The sequence below is a fragment of the Nothobranchius furzeri genome, chromosome 2, assembly GCF_043380555.1.
Source record: "Nothobranchius furzeri strain GRZ-AD chromosome 2, NfurGRZ-RIMD1, whole genome shotgun sequence".
Lineage (NCBI taxonomy): Eukaryota > Metazoa > Chordata > Actinopteri > Cyprinodontiformes > Nothobranchiidae > Nothobranchius > Nothobranchius furzeri.
In genome coordinates this window covers 24,211,534-24,226,463 of record NC_091742.1, presented here as the reverse complement: position 1 = coordinate 24,226,463, position 14,930 = coordinate 24,211,534, and the positions used below count along the sequence as shown (strand labels likewise).

At 40.2% G+C, this 14,930-nt stretch overlaps 2 protein-coding genes across 6 annotated transcripts in view; one reads left to right on the top strand and one right to left on the bottom strand.

Annotated features, from left to right (window-relative positions):
* LOC107378081 (MAM domain-containing glycosylphosphatidylinositol anchor protein 2) overlaps window positions 1-14,930 on the top strand; it is a 342,732-nt gene that overhangs the window by 61,649 nt on the left and 266,153 nt on the right. The gene's annotated exons all lie outside the window — the stretch shown is intronic.
* LOC107378082 (low choriolytic enzyme-like) lies at window positions 9,468-13,010 on the bottom strand. The gene is made up of 8 exons (XM_015948102.3): window positions 12,871-13,010; window positions 12,753-12,771; window positions 12,581-12,646; window positions 10,690-10,836; window positions 10,496-10,613; window positions 9,915-10,093; window positions 9,756-9,837; window positions 9,468-9,676 (listed from the first exon to the last, which is right to left on the bottom strand). Exons 1-8 carry the CDS (start codon window positions 12,940-12,942, stop codon window positions 9,535-9,537), a joined length of 825 nt encoding a protein of 274 aa, XP_015803588.1. The 5' UTR covers window positions 12,943-13,010; the 3' UTR covers window positions 9,468-9,534.

The window sequence follows — 14,930 nt, the reverse complement described above, 5'->3', positions numbered from 1 at the left end:
CACGTCCTGGTGGCCGGCGCTCTGCTCCAACGCCAGAGCAGCCCTAACTTTTGCTCTCCAACACGTTCATTCAACGAGATGAAATCACATTTTCCAATTGTCTGCAGCCAGATGATGGAAGCACATCTGAGCAAATGGAAGTGTGGAAAAACACAATCAGAGGATAGCAAAGTTCACAAAGTCGCCATCAAAGTGAATTCTATTGAAATTTCCTTTTCAAAGAGCGGTTGGAGGCATTTGACCCCTTGGCTTTGTTATTTTTAGGTGATATTTTAAGATGCTAGTTGTTTATCATGTTTGTGTGTGTGTTTTTTCTGGAGGCAAATGAGTTAATTTCAGCTTCAATTGGAGTTTACACAAATAATGATAAAAATATCTTTAATGTGCAGCAAATCTCTGCAGGGACACTGTGCTCTCCCAGGAACATTATTTTGTAACCCCCCCAAAAAAGGAGTATTAAATAAAAAATGGGGCATCATTAAAGGCAATTGGCTGTTTTTAAGAGTGCTAAAATCCTGCAGGTGCTCAACAATCTAGAAAAGTAAATGTTTTACCTTCTGGGACCAATCTCCATGCTGCTGGAAATAGCTTTTTATGTTGTCGTCTCATTGTTGGTTTTTCCTCTTTTATTGGATTCTTTTCTTTTTTGAGCTGTACAGTAAAGTTTGCCAAAGCTGATTTTGCAAATCACTTTCTGAACCATTTGCTTTGTTGTGATTTGAAAACGTCAACAACATCAGAAAAAGGCCCAATTACCTGAGTGTTAGGGACAACTTTTTGCATTGTTTACTTTTCTAAAGTCCAGAAGCAGAAAGAACATTTTAATAGTAACTCACAGACTTATTCTTGTTGTCGTGTCACAAGTGAAATTAACTTGTGAACATAATGGTGATTTGAAGCTGCATCCATGTACTGCTCATTAAGTTCATTTCATGCTACTTGTGTAATTGTCACATATAATATCCATATTTAGACACTGTAATTACATTGTTATTGCAGATTATTGACTCAAAAACTTAATACACATGTCTGCTACACCCTGCTTTTGTGTAGGAAGGAGATCAGCTTTGCAGTGGGTCTTTAGGTCACATCCTTTTGTGAGAGTGTGTAGAACAAAAGTTTGTGTTGGACTTCTGTTAATCGGCCATTATTTGACACCTTCTGAATCGTTGGTTTGCAGCCATGCTTGAAAATGTTTGACTGACTAAAAATCAGCTGGTGTTTGAGTCAGGTAACTGCAGTAGAATATTTAGTCCATTTAAAGGGGCATTATGGAAGTCTGACAGCCAAAACATGTATAGAAATAATAAATGTCTTCTTCATACATTCTCCTGCAATGCCCTGGTCCTGTAGAATGAGCCCTGGCATTTTTACTGTGATTGCCTGTTTTTCTGTAAAATCACAGAAAAAGAGAGATGCTCGGGTTGAACAGGCTGCTTCATGCGCGTTCACGCTCAGGCATAGCCCGTAGCATTTGCTATCCGTAGCTTTAGCAGCAGAGAGAGAGGCAGTGCCAACTCAGCGACTTTGTCTCAGTTCCTAACGCCTAGTGATGAACCTAGCTACATTTCTGAGGACCCTTAGCTACTTTCTGTAGAACTTTCTTCTAGATATTTCCTGCAAATTAGCAACAAAATAGCCATTTTCACTCCGAACCGTTCTTTGGTTTGACGTTGTTTCAGCTGTCATTAAGGATACAAAAGTTACACATACTGTGAATGTTACTAGAGTGTAGCGCACCTTGTAAGATGTCTGACTCTCATGCAGAAGACCTGGGTTTGATTCTGGATGTGAAAAAAGTTTTATTTAATTAATTAGCTGCGTGTTCTCCTGTCCTCTGTCCTCCGGGCCACACACACACACACACACACAGGACTGTCTCAGCTGTGATTTTTGTTAAGGAGTGTGGACGTGCAGCATGCGCGCCTCCTGCACGAGCCTACTATTGAAGCTGCCATTCCGCTTTTGGCCTGAGGGGGCAATCACGAGCATAAAAATTCAAAAGTCCGTAAAGTCCCTTTAAATAAAGAGGCTCAAATGTGTCCTTTGTTCAGGGTCCAAGTTCGCCTTTACGTTGTTAAATTTAAGTTTATTTAGGTTAAGCATGTGCGTTGTTTTGTTAGCAAACATAATGGGGAATAAAGAAAATAGGAGTTTTATATCTGCCTTTGTTTTCCTTGATTGCCTCAAAAGTTGAATACATTTTTAAATTCTGCATTGTTCAACTTTTATTTGAGTTAGTTGTTAAAATGTAAGACATTTGTGAGCAGGTGGTTAATAGACAAGTGAAATGAAGCAATAGTTGACCATGACTTAGGAAGTGAATGTATGTGGAATGAAAGCTGCTCAGAAAACTGTTAAGAGACCTCCAGTGAGTGGGCGCTGTCCTTGGTGCTGGAATGATGTCCAGAGTTGGGTTGATTTTGTTATTTTTCGTTAATAAATCACTTTTTTTTTGTTCCAAAAAGTCACAAATTGTCACGCACGACACTTTCTTATTTTGTTGTCCTTCTATTTTGGCATTGCTTAAAAATTGAGACGGGAGACATTACATAGGATCAATCCTGGCTCCTGGTAGAGGATGCTGCTATTGTGTCTTTGGGCAAGACGCTTTACCCACCTGTCCTGCTGGTGGTGGTCTGCTACATGAAACTGGAACTACATGAAAATTGCCAAGGTCTTCACACAAGCCTTGAAAACAAAAACCTCCAGATCTTCTGTAGCATACCATTTTCATCAGCCGTGTTTGGCTCCAAATGCAGCAGCTTCCATTGCTGTTACTACGTGTCCTTGTCTTTATTCCTCTATGCACACAGTTTCACTCGGAGGTGAAACAATGTGCAGAATGAACCATCAGTAACTCCCTGGAAATAAACCTGCCAATCTTTCAGGGCACAAGTCATTGGGCGTTTGGCTCCTTCACTCTCTGCCTCTGGTGGACTCACTTGCTTTCACAGCTTTGATTTGTACGTTCCAGCGTTACCTTTCGTGATTACTCTCCCAGTCACTCTTTCGTGCTCCCGAGTCTCATTGTTCCCATCTCTATTTGTCTCATCTTATCTCTCCCATCTTATTTCTCCTTCCCTTAACCGTTTCTCTCTCTTCCTGATTCTCCACATCTCTCTCGCCCTGTCTTTATTGTAACCTCGCCATCTTCTCATCTGCCCTGGTCTCATCAGACAGACACGGAGGGTGATGTGCAAACACCATCCCTCACATCTCCAACGAGTACCTTGTTATCATCTTGTCCCCACAGCGGCTTTCTGTCTGGCTCCGTCACAGCTTAGATTCCGTCACTAATGGGACCGCATCATTTTCGACAGCTGCAATTCCTCAGCGTTGAGAAACAGAGATGCGGTGCAGCTCTGTGAACACAGCTCAAAGGGATTGTAGACTAATGCCTCACTCTGATTTACACATTTACAAAGGCTTGTTTAAACACCACTTCTCTTTGGCACAGACCTTTGCCACACGGCCTGCACAGACCATTTACATTTATTGAACTCAGTTGCTTTTATTTATTGTGTCCTCTGCTCTTTAGAATTGCTGTTCTGTTTTGTTTTAAGCCACCTCACCCGTGATCTCGGAGTCAGAGGACACAATGGATGAAATATTAATGAAATTTGAGGAATGCTCTGACACCTGATTGTGACTTGTAATCCAAGATGTTTTTTTTCTGTAGTTTCTCCAACTTCTCAGATGTGCAGAAGCTTTATGAAAGCTCCAACAACAGCTAGTGTCAGAGTTTGCCTGCTTCTCTCAACCCACTAAAGGATTTCCCCTGGGTCCTGCAAGGCAACAACAAAGACTCCCAGATTTTCTATGCCAGTCTTTTATGTCTTTTGATGGTGAAGTTAACTAAATTTACTTCTTTGTGAGAGCTGCTTTCATCTCTTTCAAAGGGGGCACTTAACAACTCTCTCGCTTGTGACCCAGGTCAGGATTTGAAACAAACAGCAGAATCAAACAAATCTAGTAAACAATTGTGTCTTTTTAAAGGGACATTATGGAAGTTTGAGAGCCAAAACATGTATAGAAATAATAAATTTCTTCTTCATACATTCTCCTGCAATGCCCTGGTCCTGTAGAATGAGCCCTGGCATTTTTACTGTGATTGCCTGTTTTTCTGTAAAATCACAGAAAAAGAGAGATGCTCGGGTCGAGCAGGCTGCTTCATGCGCGTTCACGCTCAGGCATAGCCCATAGCATTTGCTATCCGTAGCTTTAGCAGCAGAGAGAGAGGCAGTCCCACTTTGTCGCTGTTTCGAAGCGAAAATGGCTATTTTGTTGCTAATTTGCAGGAAATATCTAGAAGAAAGTTCTACAGAAAGTAGCTAAGGTTCCTCAGAAATGTAGCTAGCTTTGTCACTAGACGTTAGGAACAGCGACAAAGTCGCTGAGTTGGCACTACCTCTCTCTCTGCTGCTAAAGCTACGGATAGCAAATGCTACGGGCTATGCCTGAGCGTGAACGTGCATGAAGCAGCCTGCTCGACCCGAGCATCTCTCTTTTTCTGTGATTTTACAGAAAAACAGGCAATCACAGTAAAAATGCCAGGGCTCATTCTACAGGACCAGGGCATTGCAGGAGAATGTATGAAGAAGAAATGTATTATGTCTATATATGTTTTGGCTCTCAAACTTCCATAATGCCCCTTTAAATGTTCGTATCATGGCATATTTTTAGAAGTAGCATTGCAAAGAGTGAAATATGTTTTCTGGAAGGTTGTTGGTATTTAAATTGTTGGCTCTGTGTAGAAAAAAGCTAAATTAAAAACACTCAACAAGCAAACTGAAGCGCCCTCTCAGGTACAGGCCTAGCTGGAACGGCAGCCCGGATCAGAGAGCGAACATTTACATTTTCTTTCCAGTCTGAATTAGGCAGCTCATGTGGTGAACTGAGACGAGCTGCAGCTTATTGTGTTTGAAGAGAGGCAGGTACACTGATCTGTGTTAACAACATGGTGGTAAAAGCCATTCAGCCAGCCAGCGGTTATAGCCTGCCAGCATATTACTGGTGACATCACACATCAGACCGCATTTAGCTCTGCTCAGCCTGCTCTCATTAGAACAGACATCCTACATGAGACCCTGCTGGTCATGAACACACTGCCCTTTAAAGTTTGGTCAAAGAGCTTCTGCAAAAGCCTTGCAGAATTTCTTTTTGTGGTTGTTGGGGAAATGTTTATGTTTATTTATTTAGCAGACGCTTTTATCCAAAGCGACGTACCATTCATAACCTATAGGGCATGTTGTGATCTGTGGGGGGAACCGGAGTACCCGGAGGAAACCCACGCATGCATGGAGAGAACACGCAACTCCACGCAGAAAGGCAACAGCCGAGTTTCGAACCTGCGACCTTCGTACTGCGAGGCAACAGTGCTAACCACTGTGCCACCATGCAGAAAATGGTCAATAGGACTAAATGTTAGGTAACGGGGAACAGGTTTCGATTTCATTCAGCGTCCTCTGAATTTCCAAAGGGCTTCAGTTTACCAAAGAAACAAACCGCAAGAGGCAAGATCGTCACAAGAAAGATGAAATATTCATTTTTTCTCAGCCTCAAAGTTCAGGAAGTTTATTCAAATTGGACTCCAGTTTTGCTGAACATTCAGTTATTTTTATTTAATTTAATGTATGTATCCACACCGTGTTCCAGTGGTGGCCTGTTTGTACTCCAGGGGATTCCGGGGGCTCATCTGTTATCAAGCTGTTCAGAAATACTTTCATTTATAGATGGACTAAAAGAATCTCCCGCAGATTCCTGCAGCCAGAACTGAGTCTGCATCTTAAATATTTCAATAAACAAGTAGATTTTAAATATTTCATGAGCGGAACGATTGATATGAACTGAAACTGCTTTATGAAGCATTAAAGTCTCCCATCCATCTGAACTATTCAGACTTTTCTGGAGTGCCGCTAGAGCTTCTGTAGCTGCATTTAAGCTAGAACACAAGAGACATATATGCTGTGCTGTCGTGATTGTTAGTGCAGTCATGCATCATGGGGGGAGGGGAATTCGCTTAATTAGAATTTTTTTCTTCTCCGTAGCATTGTTACCCTGAACCTCTCCTGGTGATTTTTCCCAACTCCCATAATTCCTCTAGTTGACTGAACTGAATGCGGAAGAAAATCACCGCAAAGGATTTAAGGAAGAAAGCATCAAAACTCATTCTAGAGGGTGGAATGATGCCAAGTGGATGGGAAAAACATCTCCACAGGGTTAGAGAGTGGCAGAAGTGAGGTTTATTTCATCTCCAACCACATCTATGCCTTCCCACTGAGGTTTAGCTCTGTAAAGTTTGGCTCAGTGTGTATACCGCAGCACTGATTCACCCTGATTAAACAAGGTCCTCTTCAAAAAACTGCAAATCCCTTACTTAATCTCTGGAAACCAAATTCTAGTCTATTTAAATTCAAGCTTTTTTCGTTTTAGACTGTGTTTTCCGACTTCTTTCTAAACGCGCTAAAGAAATAAAAAAATTGAAAATCTTGTGAGTGAGAGTTTTATTCCTGGGTTTAGCAAAATTATGAAAATCAAATGCAGATTTGTTCAAAATTAAGATTATGGGCATGGTGACCCTGAAAATACCCAAATTCAAGCTAGCATAAATCATAGTAAGATTATATAAGCCCTAAAGCAGTTTTGAAATATTACAAGATCTAATGCAATCAGAGTGCAGGTGAAACTCCATAGAATATTGTGCAAAAGTAGTTTTTTTTTTCAGTAATTCAACTTCAAAAGTAAAACTAATATATGAGAAAGACTCATGACATGCAAAGATACTGGATTTTACGGACTATAATTCACTACTTTTTTCCCACGCTTTGAACCATGCGGCTTATAATGAGGTGCGGCTTTACTGAAGATGTTCCTTCACCTGACACTAGGGGGCGCCTTAGCAGAAAGTGAAACAGGTGGAAGTCAAAAGAGTAAATCGAAGAAAGTGCTCATTTTAATTTAGCACATGCAAGCAACCGGCACGACGAAGAATTTCTTTTCAAATCCATACCCCCTCATCATGGAAACTACACGTATGAGTTCATATGTTGCCGCATTTAAGTTGAAGGCCATCAATCTGGCATTAAAGGAGGGAAACAGCGCTGCCGCACGTAAGCTTGGCATGAATGAATCCATGGTTCGGCGCTGGAGACGGCAGCGGGAAGAAATCATTCAAGCCAGCTTCACCCGGGGATGATGACAGCAACACAGACAGCGACACTGACATCGCCACAGAAAAGGTATGTGACGAAGCTCTTCTGAGGCTGTTCAACTCCGACACTGAAGATGACTTCAGTGGTTTCAGTGCGCAAGAGGAAGATGAAGAAACACATCAATACCTTTTCTGTTTTGTTTAACACTGATCAGTTCAGTTACGTTCAATTAAACTACATTTTCAATTCAGTAGATATCTGGTAGATATCTGGTAGATATCTGCGGCTTTTAGCCCGGTGCGGCTTATATAAGTACAGTTCCATGTTTTTGTTTAAAAACTTAGTAGGTGCGGCTTATATTCAGGTGCGCTCTATAGTCCGGATATTACGGTAGATGCACGCAGATATTTCAAGCCTTTATTTGTTAGAATTGGGATGATTATAGCTTACAGTTTACGAAAACCCCAATTTCAAAATCTCAGACAATTAGAATATTGTGAAAAGATTCAATATTCTAGGCCCAAAGTGTTACACTCTAATCAGCTAATGAACCCAGAACATCTGCAAAGGATTCCTGAGTCTTTAGATCAGTGAACATCAACTGGTGGCCTGCGGGCCACATCTGGCCTGCCAGACCTTTCCACCTGACCTCCCAACCCTTTGGGCCCTAACATCCCCTAATTGGGGGACTTTGACTTTTAGCAGCAAAAATCATGTCCCAAGTATCAGTAATTGTTTACGTTCTCCAAGCACAACTAAAACTACATTCAAAACTGTTTAGATGGAAATCAAAGCCATATTAACTCATTCACTGCCAGTCATTTTCTGATCAAAAAGCCCTTGACTGCCAGCGTTTTTCAGCATTTTTGCATTTTTTTTAAACATTGTGTTCTATGACCAAACACCAAAACTATCAAAAGAAAGAGTAGACTCACTTCTTACTTCGGAAAAATTCACTTGTTTCTATCCTTTTCCATTTTTTTTCAGTCTATTGTCCAAGTGTGAGCTGCAGAAGCTTTTTTCCAGTTAGCGCTTCACTTTAGGCATAGCAGCCTCCTCAGATGATCTCCTAATACATGGATTGTCTGTTTCCTGACAACATGACGTGTGACACACACAGATGGAAATCGGCTTTAGAGCCATGATGTTTACTCTCAAGGTGTGCCCCGTTAGAAAATGCAAGTCAATGGCAGCGAGTGGTTGGATTTGAAATGACGGCTTTAGTTGCCATTTGCAGTGGATGAGTTAAATATTAATAAATTCAGATACAATAATACTTGAACTTTATTTCACAAAAGCATCTGACCCTCAACGTGTCTGCTGGAACAATCTTCTATAAATGTAGTCGAAGACGCCTGCTTTAAATAAATGGAGTTTTACACAAAATGTTTTGAGTTTCACCTGTAAGTAACCATTAGACCAAACTGTGTTGTACATTTGACTGAGGTAAACTGAGGAATTTAACGAGTGGTTTAAGAACCACTCTCACAACAAACACACACACAGAGATGGTGAAACCCCAACTTTTCATTCACCCAATTTGTGCTTTTTTGCATTTCAAAGTAAAGGTTTGCAGACAGTAAACTGAACTGAAAAAACCTAACATCAGAAAATTACAAGTTGGTAAGTGAAGAATTTGGGGTTTGGACAACATGTTTGCAGTACTCTTATTAACCCTAACCTTAACCCTATAATGTATGAAAGACTTAAATAAACCTTAATTTTGACGTTTGGTAATACATTTAAAGCATAAAAATGTCTCAAACAAATAATTGGCAGAGAAAGAAAATGTACTGGACTAAGTTTGACTGAAGCTAAGATTTAAATTCTCCAAACTAAGCCCTTGGACATGGTTTCACATGGGTATCCATCCGTGTCGATCTCACCCCAAGCAGATCGAAGCATGGTGCATACTTAATCAGTACACTTGGGTCTGGTTTGTACTTTTTTTATCCAAATAGCATGTTGTCTGTAGAAATGATAAGAGGCAAATTGATATTGATTGATTGTTTGATTGATTGATTGATTGATTGATTGATTGATTGATTGATTGATTGATTGATTGATTGATTGATTGGATGTTGTCGTAAGTCAAGTCACATTCAACAATACTACATCTTATTAGAATGGATACAAAACCTGCCATCCCTATCAGATATTCAAGAATTGACGAAAAGTTCTGTAACCTCATTTTTCAGCATTACATTTTTCTTAGTTTAAAATTATATATATATATATATATATATATATACATTTTTTTAAATCAATGATTGAAATGAATACCCACCTCCCATAAAAGACAGAATACCCAGAAAATATTCAATGTTTTATTGTCATACTGTCACATTAGTATGAATTATTGCGCTCCAAACCCAATCTTTTATCCGAGGTACCTTGAGCACTTGTACAGAGTGTTGACTCTGAAAAAGTCCATCTCAGACATGCCCACCCTTTGGCCGATGGGGACATTTGGGTTTGGGATTGGAGTTATGGTTTCTGCTCTTCTGATTCCAAAGGCAGTTCTGCATTTTTATGTCAAAAGATAAATTATCATCCCATTCAGCATATTTAATTTCAAATTGCATTTGTAATCATCCTTACCTTCCATAGTGCATCACAGATGAATAGTCATAAGGAGTGTTAAGATTATCGGTATTCATCTTGCGGAAGTTAACACCAGCAGCTGGGAACAAAACATTTAGATAGCGACGGATTAGGACCTTTGTTTGTTTAAATGAGCGACAGGTGTTTGATTCTTACATTCCATAATGTTGTTCCAGTTTATTCGGACATAGTTATCCCGATCGCTTCGAGTGTGTTCGTGGTAGAAACCCAGAGAGTGTAGCAGCTCATGTTGGATGATTCCATTTGCTATACAGCCAAACCTCTGCAGAGACACGAGCTGCTGCTCTCCAACACGACCAACCAAAGAGAAACAGCTGAGAAAGAGACAATTGCAATTTTTTTCCTTTAAAAAGAATCAGTCAAAATATTGTAGCTGTAAGAGAACCTACTATATTTTCAAAACACTACGCTAAAGCTAGTTTTAGCAAAATACTCTATGAAACACCAGATTGTAAAGGAAATCGTTAGACGTACTGTACGTTGCAGCTGAGAGTGTTCCTTTAGAGATACTATAAGTTCAGCAGATTCTGCAAAATCTTTGATTCAAATTTCAGCCATACCTCTCACGGTCAAGTGAGGTAAAATCTCACGTAAAAACAACCGAGAGTCAAAATATTTATAAAACCATCATTTTAAACATAAGATTTTAAATTTTCCTCAGGAAAGCTGAGAAGGTTTGTTGTAATTTCTCAGTTTTCTCCCCCCTTTCGGCTCACCCAGGTTTTGGTTGGATGCTCAGAAACGCCCTCTCTCTTTTATGGTCAACGAAGCGGATGCAGGTTCTTGCCTCAATGCCTCGCATGGCGATGCGAATTGCGTTCTTCTCATCTTCGGCTACATTTATAGATGAAAGCACTTTAGTAGAGATACAGTAACCCATTTAAAATGCATTAAAAATAATGACACCCACCATAACGATCGCTCAAAGTGAAAGGGACTTCCACATATCCGTTGGGAAACTTTTTCCAGAAACAGCTGTATTGTTTACTGAAGCACTTCAAGGCATTTCTTGTTTTTGGGATTAATATGTCTCCTTCGAACAGGTTATCCATAGATGCTGTCAGAATAAAATTATGATGCTTTATACAAGGTCAGATTTGTTCTTCAAGTGTGTGGAACACTGAAAAAAACATTTTTTAAAATTATTATTATCATTCCTAATTATAATTGGTCACGCTGAGTGTTTCATGCAGGCTGAACATGAAACATCGTCTCCTACACCTATCTTCTGCATTAGCTTCTGATGGAAAATAGACAGTGAAACTCTAGGATTTGAAATGCCTGAAAGATCTACGTCTCACTGTCACTCAATGTTCATGTTGACTTGCAACGGGGAGAGTTACTGTAGTTTTAGTGTCCAGCAAACAGCGGAGAATGTCTTGACTAGGGTTGTCACGGTAACCGGTGTCGCGATAAACCCCGGTAAAAAAGTTGACAATAATAATAACCGTTTTGTTTAAAAAAAATAAATATTATCTCGGTGGATTACTGTGGCTGCGGTGTAGGCGCGGTGACCCTTACCAGCCACCGTATCATCTGCTGAAGTAGCCGGCGGCATATGCGCACTTTGTTGTTTACAACCAAAACTTTCTTGAAGCTAAAGCTGAAATAATGGCTAAAGGAGGAGACGGCAGTGCTCAGGACATTTATTATCTCTCAAAGAAGACAAAGTGGGATGCATGGGCATTTTTTGGATATTTGAAGAATGCCGAGGGACAGTTGATAGAAGACGGCTATCCTGTTTGCAGCATGTGCAGAAAAAGTGTCTGTGAAAGGCAGCAACGCTTCAAATCTCATGACACATCTGTGTGACCATCACCCACAACTCTACATTCAACGCAAGACAAGCTAACGTTAGCATTTTAGCTAAAATGCATGATCCGAGGATTTGGGTTGAGGGAGAACGCAACGAGTCGCTATATAAAGCAGCCGCAGCGCCGCTACCTGCATATAAACCGTGTCGCGGACACCCCCATGTTGAAATGACGCTATGCATTACGGGGCTCCCAGGGACAGATAAGAGTTGGTCTCTCTCCGAGAATAATTATGAATTCAACAATGATTACTGCCTGATGACATTTTCCCACATCTGCAAAGCTCACTGGAAGGACACAAACCGAGGACAATATTTTCCTGATATAGGGTTTATTACTCAAGTAAGGGTAAAAAAGTATCTGATTAGAAGTCTACTTGAGTATTGAGTATCATCTGATCTGAAATGATATCAAACAGTCAAAAAATAAGAAGTTATGGCCCAATATTGGTATTTTAAAGACTAAAGGGGAAAAATGTAAACATATAAACAACATAATTACAAAATAACACATTTTAGGCAAAATTTTGACACAAACTGAGGACAATATTTTCCTGATATATAGGGATTATTTAGTTGTCTGAAAATGTAACACGTTTAAAAAAATACTGCAATACCGAAAACCGTGATAATTTTGGTCACAATAACCGTGAGGTTACATTTTCACACCGTGACAACCCTAGTCTTGATTATTAAAAGCTAACCATTAGCATTAACTACTCCACCACACAGCAGAACCCCTCCAGGTTTGTGTTATTTGTGGAGACGTCAAGGTTGCAAAGCGTTGCTGTCATCCAATCAGAGGAGTGATGTCCAAATATCAGGAGATTAGAGCTACTTTCTCATTAATTCCTATTAGAGACCACTGCACACAGTCCATGTATTAGGAGATTAAATGAGTGTTCAACACCGTTAACAATGTTTATAGCAATAAAAAAGGTAGTCTACGGCTTTCTTGGTTGTTTCCACTTTTATGCTGGGGGCTCACCATTGTTCATTCTGAGGATAGTGGTGGAAATGTCCTCTTGTGTATTTGAGTCGCTCACTGGGTGTTCTAATGGAGAGAGGAAGAGTTATACAGATCTGTTCTGGTAATGAGAAACCATTTGATGGGTTTAGTCTGTTGAGATGCTAACAGGTAAAGTAATTCAGTCACTTACCATTTTCTCCATCGTGATCCTGTGTGGAACAAATAGAGAAATAAACACTTTTATAGTAATCATTTCTTTTTCATTTCATGATGCATCGCTTAGTGCTATATTTAGTGTTTTCACTTACATTTCCATTGTGGGCTTTACAGATGCCTGCAAGCAGCAAAAGCAGAAGAGATACTTTGGTGTTACGTTCCATTTTCCCCCTGAAGTTCAGATGCAAAAGTGCCGATCCTCTGCTTGCTTCGTTCCGACTGATGCTGAAGCCAGGGTTGCAGAGAGCTAATATGCTACTTGCAGAGGTGTGTCTGTGTATAGAGATTAATGGAAGGGGTTCAACAGGTCTTTTCTTGGACACACACTTGACGGGAGTGGCCTTCCCACCCCAATTCACTGTTTTCACACAGAGATAATCTCATTCTCGAAGGATTATGCTGACCACAGGCTGCTGTCAGCTTGCTAGGCATCATATTTCACTCGGTATTTTTAACCAGCTGGGTGTGACGTCTGGGGCCATTCCAGGGATTGATCTCGAAAGTAACAAATGCACTATTGGTATTTACAGACACTGAATTTGGGTGAACACCTCCTGTTTCTACCCCAAAGTTACTAGACTTATCTTAAACAGTTTATTTAGCTGCTGGAGCAGATTAAAACAATGATGCCTCACACTTAAATCATTGTCACTGGTTTCATCTTCACCCAATCACCCGTCGCATTTAGTGAAGTGAAGCCAAACTTTAGAACGTGTTCATGTTCTTCAAGTCGGAAATTCGGAGTTCCGAGGAGAAAGCTAACGCACAATTAGCGAAATGGAAGCTAACATATCAAGCTAACGTTTTCTTAAACAGTTTATTTAGCTGCTGGAGCAGATTAAAACGATGATGCCTCACACTTAGATCGTTGTCGCTGGTTTCATCTTCACCCAATCACCTGTCGCATTTAGTAAAGTGAAGCCAAACTTTAGAACGTGTTCATGTTCATCCAGTCGGAAATTCGGAGTTTCGAGGAGAAAGCGAACGCACAATTAGCGAAATGGAAGCTAACATATCAAGCTAACGTTTTCTTAAACATTTTATTTACCTACCGGAGCAGATTAAGATGAGGATGTCTCACTTAGATCGTTGTCGCTGGTTTCATCATCACCCAGTTACCCATCACATTTAGTGAAGTGGACCCAAGCGTTAGCGTGCGTTCTTCCTACCATGCTGCTCTGTTTACAACTCGCTCGCAGCGACCGACGTAACACTCTTGCGCATGCGCAGCTGTCTAGGCAAGTTCTCGTTAAATGACGTGAATCAGTGCTCAGTCGGTACTATGGAATTCGCTCGGTATCTTAAAAAGTACCGAATTTGGTACCCATCGCTAGTCAGGGTTAGTTATAAAGTAGAAAATAGTTATCCTGTAAGTCACCGCTGCAGGGAAAGGAGTTTCCATGCCATCTACGTGTTTCAGTTTTTTTTATGTAAAGGGTTTGCTGCAGGGGTCTGCAACCTTTGGCTCTAGGACCACAAGTGGCTCTAAAACCTAACCCAAAATTATTTTCCACAAATTTCAATAACTCATAAAACATATATTTATAATATTTTTACAACATTTTACTTTTTCTGAATCAGAAAACCTAATAATAGGAACAAAATGTTTTTTTTTATGAAAAGAACATCAGGATGAGTTATGACCACACCCGATCAATCTGCAGAGCAGGTATTTTAGGTTTGCATTCATGTTTTAGAGTTTGACCAGTAATCTTTGTGTCTACATCTAACCGTTAGACCTGAATGTGACTCGCCATGAATTTTTTAAATAGCCAAGATTGACTGCAGTGTTTAACAGTAACCTGAGACTGCTTAGTTTTCTTTAACAAAAAGCACAATTAAGCATTTACTGTGGCCTTTACAGCCCTTAAGCTTCACACATAACCTGTTTAGTTTACCCTTGATAAGACCCGTTGTTGTGTTTCTCAATTTAATTTTAGACCATGCAGTCGCGGACTAATTGGTCATTAATTATCAGCAACAAATTCCTAGAACCTTCATTTCTCAAAGCTGCCTTCCTTCTCACAGACGTTATGGTGAATATCAGGACTCCGCTACCAAAGGCATCTTCAAAAAGCTGTGAATTCAGAAATGGATTGTTTAGACTAATGATTATTCAGATTTATTGGCCGCTTTGCTCATAACTCACGAG